Source organism: Xenopus laevis, chromosome 7S (genome assembly GCF_017654675.1).
Source record: "Xenopus laevis strain J_2021 chromosome 7S, Xenopus_laevis_v10.1, whole genome shotgun sequence".
Lineage (NCBI taxonomy): Eukaryota > Metazoa > Chordata > Amphibia > Anura > Pipidae > Xenopus > Xenopus laevis.
Window position 1 is genome coordinate 84,221,157 of NC_054384.1, and position 9,693 is coordinate 84,230,849.

A 9,693-nucleotide genomic window follows, 5' to 3' on the forward strand; every position below is an offset into this window, starting at 1 on the left:
GACTAGTATCCCACTGTTACTATAGGCACCATCTCTCCCTACTATACCTGCTATCCCACAGTCACACTCCCTTCCCAGAGACTAGTATCCCACTGTTACTATAGGCACCATCTCTCCCTACTATACCTGCTATCCCACAGTCACACTCCCTTCCCAGAGACTAGTATCCCACTGTTACTATAGGCACCATCTCTCCCTACTATACCTGCTATCCCACAGTCACACTCCCTTCCCAGAGACTATTATCCACTGTTACTATAGGCACCATCTCTCCCTACTATACCTGCTATCCCACAGTCACACTTCCTTCCCAGAGACTATTATCCACTGTTACTATAGGCACCATCTCTCCCTACTATACCTGCTATCCCACAGTCACACTCCCTTCCCAGAGACTAGTATCCCACTGTTACTATAGACACCATCTCTCCCTACTATACCTGCTATTCCACAGCCACAGTCCCTTCCCAGAGGCTATTATCCCCAATGACATATTTTCTGCTATTCTGAATGTAAAGCAATGAGAACACTGCAGCTTCTTTGTTACAAGAAATGGTGCAACATCTCCCCCTGCTGGTCAATATAGAGACTCTACTAACAAGGCCAATGCTAACACATTTGCCTTATCCCTCTATAGAGCTGATTTAAAATGACACTCTCATTTTGCATGTCATTCATCACGTTTTTTTAAAAAAAAATCTTTCTGCAACTTGAACACAGTGAACCGATATGGACACAGGCCAATTTTAACACAAATGCCCCGATATTCTATAGGGCTGATTGAAATAAATAAAAGCCGTTTCTAACATGCCACCCATCATGTTTTTTACCCACAATGGGAAATCTGAGTGTAATTTCAGCTGTCTGCAAGTATATAAGTGGTGATACTGACACATACCTATGAGCTACAGGAACAAGTCCATATCACAGAATTGCTTATAAAAATACCATTTTATTTCTTACAAAAGCTTTAATAGTGTTATTTGTTGCTCAGATGCCACTAGTATATTTTGAATTCCTGCTAAAGTGAAGATCACAATTTTCTTGTGTGTGCCAGAAGGGAAATAAAAATGACATATTAAAATCATTATATTGTAAATATTTCACGCTTCATCTGCAATTGGGGACTTACAAACCTTCTGAAAAGGGCAGCAAACAAGGCTGTATAATATATTGGACCCGTACCCGCAATCTGCAACCCGGACCCGCATTCTTACCCGCTTGGAACCGCTACCCGACCAGCAAGTACCTTATCCGCAACCCGGACCCGCTGACCATCAAGAATCAGGAAGTGCTGTCATTGTAAACCCTGAAGTAATGTCATCGGAAGTAGGCATGACCAGAAAAAATTTGTAAATATTACTGAGAAGACCCGCGTCTTTACCCGCACCTGGAACTTCTACCCGCAACCGGCAAGGTACTGCAGGTTTTTGCAGGTAACCGACCCGCTGCAGGACTCTACCCCATTTACTCAAGATGAGGTATAGCCAGCAATTTACACTTCATTGCCATTACACAAATGTACATTTTCGTATTACCTTTAAGTTTACGCACCTCTGAAATATGGTATCCAAAACCCGAGAAAGTCTAAATGTATGAAATACATAATTTTTTCATACATTTATACTTACTGTTTGAAACATCTTTCATTATTCCTTCCAAGATGTCAGACTTACTGGTTATGATGTCCCTGTTTGGTCCTGTTGGTCCATAACCAGGAAAGTGAGTACTAACTAAGGTAAAGGTTAACAAGACACTATCACCTTTTTTCCTACCATTTTCAATGTGATTATTGTATTATTATTATTATTATTATTGAGTTAATCTATACATTTTTAATCCAATGAATAATGTACCAATAATTTATACATATCAATATGTATTTACATTTGAGAACCTGGACTCCCCCCACCACATGAAAGATGTTTTTTTCATATTATTCTGCATCACTAATGAGAATAAAAGGTGGACATTGCATCAACACTTTACTCCATTTTATTTTGCAGATGCATGATGAACACATTTGTTTCTAAGTGCAATTCCTGTTATTTTGGAGGGTATGCAGATTATTAATAGTTCCCTTAATTATCTGAAGAAACAAAGAAGATTATTTATGCAATATATGGCAAATGGTACCAGTAGAGATTCAAACAGCAGCAGCTTGGGGCATTGCTAGTGTTTGAGAAGAAGCGGCGTTTTCACTTGTTCTGCCACCTCCTTTCCAAGCAAAGTGCACACAATCTCTAGAGCAAACTCAAAGCTGGTCCCGGGGCCCCGGCTTGTGATGAAGTTTTCGTCCTTGACTACGCGCTCTTCTGAGTATTTATACTGATCTACAAATAAATGAAAAGACGTTGTTTTTGATCAGACCAGAACTTACATATACAGTACGTGTGTATTTTATTATTTGCCCTAAGGTTATAAAGAAACCATTAAGTAAAACAATACAGCACCTATTCTTTTGTGTGCCCATTGCTTATCTCTATCCCTTCGGGTATAGACCCATAAAAAAGAAAGAACACAATTAACACATGCATTGCTCGTGAAACAGATATGACTGCATCGCACAGCAAACAGACTGTGAAATGCCCCTATGTACAGATCTTTAAATAAAAGGTGCAGGAAATCTGGGTCAGCCTCTATACATCACTAAATTGCATACAGACAAATGCCTTGTTATTGTTTAATCCCTATACAAGTTAATAGTAACACCTATGCTTCTAGAATTGAAGTTAGATTCTAGGAAGTTCTATAGTTTCTAGGAGATGTAGGTCTAGGGTGAATGAGCTACCGGTATGTATCTTTGGAAACAGAAGTGGCAGAATAAAAATGCAACCACAAGTGTGAGTGCAGTCCATTAGGATACCTGCCCCGGCCTTCCACATGGTTACCAATGCACCCATCTTGCCTCTTCTAGTGAATAGTGTGCAGTTACACCTATTCATACTGGGGAACCCTGACGCAACTTGGACCTGGCAGTAGCTCAAGGCTTCAGGGAGTTGCATCAATAGGTACAACAAACTTGCACCCAGTGATTTGGATGCCACTGGCGTTTTTAAAGGGATACTGTCATGGGAACACATGTTTTTCAAAACACACCAGTGCTGCTCCAGCAGAATTCTGCACTGAAATCCGTTTCTAAAAAGAGCAAACAGATTTTTTTATATTTAATTTTGAAATCTGACATGGGGCTAGACATATTGTCAGTTTCCCAGCTGCCCCCAGTCATGTGACTTGTGCTCTGATAAACTTCAGTCACTCTTTACTGCAAGTTGGGATGATATCACCCCCCTCCCTTCCCCCCCAGCAGCCTAACAAGAGAACAATGGTAACCAGATAACAGCTCCCTAACACAAGATAACAGCTCCCTGATAGATATAAGAACAGCACTCAATAGTAAAAGCCAAGTCCCACTGAGACTGATTCAGTTACATTAATTGGGAGAAATAACAGCCTGCCAGAAAGTAGTTCCATCCTAAAGTGCAGGCACAAGTCACATGACTGGGGCAGCTGGGAAACTGACAATATGTCTAGCCCCATGTCAGATTGCTCTTTTGAGAATTGGATTTCAGTGCAGAAGTCTGCTGGAGTAGCACTATTAACTGATGTGTTTTGAAAAAAACATGTTTTCTCATGACACTATCCCTTTAACATATGCTCTGGAAAAGATGCAGCTATGTAAAGGCTAGATGCAACTTCCACACAATTTGCATCAAAACTCAAGATCATTGGCATCTGTTTTGATGCATCAAATGCAATGATAGTAGCCGCAACTCAAAACATGCGCGTTTATGGGACAAAAAACAATAAACTGTGGGTAAAAAAACAAGTATATTTGCATCCAAAACTGAACTCTACACTTGCGATTGTAAATGATGCCTATTGCGTGCTGTCCACTGGATAACAAACTGTAATAAACAGACCAATTGGGTATGCTTTCAGCATTATGATGTATCACATTACAGTACAACCATTACGTTACCTGGATTCACAATTTTATCTTTAGCCAAAGGGTGTGTTGTGATGGACTTCCCAATTCCTACACCATGCACAGTCAGGGCAGTGGGTCCTGCAGAAACATGGAATCAGATTATAAAGGCCAATTTAACAAACATTAGAAACTAGAACTTGCCCCCTGACCCCCATATTTTTCTTAATCATATTTTATATGTAACCCCCATCTCTAATCTCTCACTCTCTTCTTCCAATGTGGGAAAGTTCTGCATATGGAACTCTTCCCCCCCCTTCCCCCAGGCCTTGTGCTGTCAGTCCTCACTAGCATAATGCATTATAACAGAGTTGAACTGCCAACTTAATGCTTTAAGATAAATGCAATACAGTGATGTTATACATATATTCATCAAGTGAGCAGAGTGGAGGCATCACCCGGAGAACAACTTCTCAGATACCTCCAGATAGAGCTTATATACTCTCAACATGTCAAAATTGTGGCGGGTGCAGTGCCTGACATCCACCCCGTCTGCTTTAGGCACTAGGACATGACAGTTACATGAGCAAATTATTTTTTGGTCTAGTGACCAAGACAAGTAGAGTTCTTTCATTAATTTATCTATGTAATATTAATAAATGTCAACTGCTTAATGTTGCCATTAAATAATAATATTTAAAAAAAAAAAATTATATATATTTATATATATATCTATATATATCTATATATATATATATCTATCTATATATATCTATCTATATCTATAGATATATAATCTTAATGAAAAGATCCGCACTCCATTATGTGCAAAATTCAAAGTTCTTTTATTGTGTACATAAATCCGACGTTTCGGCCCCCATTGGGGCCTTTTTCAAGGATCTATATATATATATCTATATCTATCTATCTATCTATCTATCTTTATATCAATCTATCTATCTTTATATCAATCTATCTATCTTTATATCTATCTATCTTTATATCTATATAGATATCGATATAGATAGATATATATATATATATATATATATATATATATACACACACACACATACACACACATACATACACACATATACACACTAGTTTGTCCATTTTAAAAACCCCTTAGGTATTGGCCTCAAATGATATTGTGCCAGTAATATGCAAATATCGAGTCCCGAAATATTCTCAGTGTGACAGATAACATGGATACTTTACAACACTACAACTGTACTTTACCTGCACATATTGCTGCAATTAAACCTTTTTTGGCTTCCTGTTCCTTCAACACCTCCTTTACTACAGGAGACTGAAACACAAAACAAAAGCAGTTTGTTCTAGGGCGTGCTTGCTAGAATATGCCATAATACCCAATTAATTCAGGGAGCATTCTAGCAGGTACTTTTTTAAAGAAATGCACTAAAAAGGCTTTATAGGAAGTTCGGCATGTTGGCTATTACAGTAGTTATTACAGTACAGCAGCATGAGGATGTCTTAAAAGGGTGCTTCACCGTTAAGTTGACTTTCAATAATATATAGAATGGCCTATTTGTAGCATCTTTGCATTGGACAACATTATTTATTTTTTAATCGTTTTGAATTATTAATAATTATTTGCCTTACTCTTCTGACTGTCTCTAGCTTTCAAATGAGGGTCACTGACCCCTGCAGTAAAAAAAACATTGCTCTGTGAGGCTACAATTGTATTGCTGTTGTTACTTTTTATTACTTATCTTTCTGTACAGGCCCTCTCCTGTTCATATTCCCATCTCCAGTTCAAACTAGGGTAAATAAGACCCAACAACCAGATAACTGCTGAAATACCATATAACTGGAGATAAGCTGAACAAAAAGCTAAGTAACTGAAAAGCCATAAAACTCAAAGACAAATTCCACATTGACTAATAAACCAATGTCTTCATCATGCTAAAAGGTGAGCAACCCCTTAACTACACAAAACAAATGATCTCATCTGACTCAATACAAAAGTATAATGAAACACTGGATGATATTAATAAAATAATTTACCTCTGACAAATTCTGAGCTCCAAGATTGCCCCCTGGAAGTACCACCACATCATATGGCCCCTGAAAAACAGAAAGGAAGAAAATTACATGTGTGGCTCCTGGGATAACATCCGTTTCATTGCCCAGGATAAAATGAGTATATAATAATGGAGCTACTTCTATTGTTTTAAACCAAGAGCTGCATCTATTGCATTATGCTTATGAATCAGCAGAACTACATCCCTAGGAATTAGTGGTGTACAGGCCGGCCCGATATCCGCGTGTTGGATGGGTTCAGGCTAGGGATGCACCGAATCCCGGATTCGGTTCGGGATTAGGCCAGGATTTGGATTCGGCCGAATCCTTCTGCCCGGCCGAACTGAATCCTAATTTGCATATGCAAATTAGGGGTGGGGAGGGAAATCGCGTGACTTTGTGGCACAAAACAAGGAAGTAAAAATGATTTCCCCTTCCCACCCTTAATTTGCATATGCAAATTAGGATTCGGCCAAATACAAAATAGTGGATTCGGTGCATCCCTAGTTCAGGCTGACCTGGCTCTTCCATTTGCGGGTTGGGGTTGACCTCTTCTGGCTGCTCTCCCCACCTGTGACCTTACACTTCTGGCTTCCCGTTTTATAGGCGAGCACCTGTCCGCACTACTCCTTTTGTGACGTCATCGGTGGGGGCGTTGTTGGTCTATGAAAGGAAGGTGGAAGTCGGGTGCAGGCAGGCAAGGATCAGGGGCACATGGTTTAGGGTTGGGTGCAGGTGAAGTTTTTCTCGACCCGCACATCATGATCGGAGACTCCAGAGATTTCTAGACTGTAAAGGTGACTATATAGGAGTCAATTAAAACTGCTGACAGTGGGCAGCATATTGGCCAGCATACGGGGCCCTCCCACAGGCTTCAATATCTGGTCAAAAATCAGCCATATGTCGATCAAGCACTGCACCGTCTGTATTTCCAGCGTTGTGATCCAATAGTTGGACCCTAGGGCCCACAACTGGATCAGCCTGATATCCCCCCCCCCCCTCAAGATGGGCATATTGGGGAGAGATCCACTTGTTTGGCAACCTTATCAAACAAGCAGATCTTTGCGTGTATGGCCACCTTAAGGTCAGTACCATGTACTTGTAGGACTGAACTGAAAAAGGTTCAGTCCCAGAGGCATGTGGGTGAAGCAAAGTCTTATTGCATAGGCTCAAGCATTTCCTGTAGGGCACATAAATAGTATCAGAAAAAAAAAAAAAAGAATACACAGATTAAAACTTAAGATGGACATTCGCAGACCAATAAATGCTTCCAAAATGGCCCCATGACACAGTTGATTGCTTACTGGCCCAGTGTAAGGGGTTTTAAATGAAATCTGAAGGTAATATTTTATAATTTTAAGGAAACAGCACACATGAGGCATGAGTTATATTGACACAAAAACCCTCCCACTGAACTGATATATTAACATTTACTCAACAGCAGTTTGAACTAATGTCTCATTTTTTGGTGTCCATCGAAAGAGTCTGAAGACACTGCAGTTTCAGAAAGTATAAACACAGAGGCTTTTTATTTAGCATATGGGTGAATTATTAAAGTGTCATGTACGAAAATAGACTTTGACCTTCAAAATGCCATTTAACAAGCCAAGCACCGCTGAACTGGACTGGCACTAAATCAGCCCTGGCAGGCAAAGCACCCGGCCATGTCTGTTTCTGCTCAAAGTATAATGAAGAGTTTTATAAGAATTTCAGTTAAAATGAACATATGCATTCCACTGGAATAAGCTATATTAGTATTATTTATCTTTATAATGTCCCAATCCCACTAAAACAGAATCATTTCTATGGGGCATCTAAGGACAACTAATTGGGCTCCTAGTCACGGGCTAGAAGAACTCACAGACTAGAACATAAGTAACATTAAAGGGGTTGTTCACCTTTGAGTAAACTTTTCATATGATGTAGAGAGTGAAATTCTGAGACAATTTGCAATTGGTTTTCATTTTTTATTATTGGGGTTTTTGAACCACACCATTAAATAGCTGGAGCAAGGAGAAGTGTTTTGGGTTCACTGTGCAGCACCTCTCCAGGGTGCTGCCATGGTTACATAACTGGCCCTTATACAGGGGAACTCATTTTTGGAGAATGGATGATGGATGATGTAGCTAGTAGTGATGTGCGGGTTGGGGGAACCGACAATAACCCGCCCTCCCTTGGCCCGTACCCGCACTCCTGGGTTCCTTTTATAGACCTGCGCCGACCGCCCCCCCTGCTGATGACGTCACAAAAGGGGCGGGGCGAGCAGGCGCAGCGTCTATATAAGACGAACTCGGAAGTCAGAAGCCGGCGTTCAATAGTGGCAGGCGGGGAGAGCAGGAGAAGAGTGCGGGTCGGCCCACACATCACTAGTAGCTATGGAGGGTGGTCCTGTGCAGTAAGGCCTTTGAACACTTTATTTCCTTTTACAAAAATGTGCTCTTGTATCACAGCAATATTCACACATGATTAGAGACACAAAAAGGTCTATTTATACAAGAAACCTTTATGCCCCAAGCCATACTGCAAACAGTGAGTAATTTGTCTTTCATAGCCTGACATAGTACATAAATAAATGTTCATTTTTTTTTTTTTCTGATACACAATAAAAAAATACAGCATAGTATACCCAAAGTGGGAGTATTTAAGCAACACACTGATGAATAAGGAACGTATACCTCACCTGTGTGCGGGCCTCCTCCAGACTAGTGTCAGGACACAGCATCACATCTCTGCTGCATTGAACAGGATCTTTTCCATTTAGACCAGCAATCGTTACCTTTATCTGGCAAATGGAAAAAATAACGTTTTTAAAGCAAAAAATGGGAACCCTTGCAAAATGAAAAAAAAAAAAAAAACATTACAATTTGTGTCTAAATTTTACCCAATGTACTGCATTCATATATGAGATTATAATTGCTGGAGGCAACCTGCTCAAACTGTAGTAGTTCATCTTGATGGGAAACAGAAATGCAGCCAGGGTTACTTTTATCTGCACTCCTTATTGCTCCTGCACAGCAAGTAACACATTTTCTCATTGTGAAAACTGCTGTATTTGCTTTAGAAACTCTACTATAGTTTATATAAACAAGCTGCTGTACAGCCATGGGGGCAGCCATTCAAGCACAGGATACACAGTAGATAACAGATAAGTTCTGAAGAATCCCATTGTATACTACAGAGCTTATCTGCTGTGTAACCTGAGCCTTTTCAGCTTTGACTGGCTGCCCCCATTGCTACAAAGCAGCTTGTTTATATAAACTATAGTAGTGTTTCTGAAGCAAACACAGCAGTTTTACCAGCGCAGGTCAACAGTACATGATATTTTCATTACTTTACTACACTTTCATTACTTGGTGTTACTGTTCCTTTAATGGGGCCCTCCAGCTGATAGAGCTATAACTTCCTGCATGCTGCAATTTGTATCCAGCCAATAGACTGGCAGTACCACTATGCCACGCCTCAGGAGTGAACTCAGTGCTTTATAAGCAGCAGTTCCATGGCCAGCAAGCCGACTAGTGATGTATCCAGAAGCCACGTATTACTCACTCCTGCCCTTCTCATGACATCAGCGGGAATGACCGTCTCCATCTCCTCAGCCCCCTTGGCCAGAATCACTAGAGCCCTCTTGCTCGCCATCCTCCCTGTCGCCGCTAGTTCATAGACTCCACCCACAACGCCCGAGCACACAATGTCACATGTACAAGCCACACCCCCAGGAC

The 9,693-nt window shown here is 40.5% G+C and overlaps 1 protein-coding gene across 1 annotated transcript; it reads right to left on the bottom strand.

Moving 5' to 3' along the window:
• Nucleotides 1-1,979: 1,979 nt before the first annotated feature.
• On the bottom strand, nucleotides 1,980-9,628 carry park7.S (parkinson protein 7 S homeolog). Its single transcript, NM_001092826.1, is given in 6 exon segments — nucleotides 1,980-2,333; nucleotides 3,983-4,069; nucleotides 5,171-5,240; nucleotides 5,960-6,019; nucleotides 8,655-8,756; nucleotides 9,521-9,628. Coding segments are annotated over 6 exon segments (570 nt in total). The 5' UTR covers nucleotides 9,611-9,628; the 3' UTR covers nucleotides 1,980-2,172.
• Nucleotides 9,629-9,693: the final 65 nt, after the last annotated feature.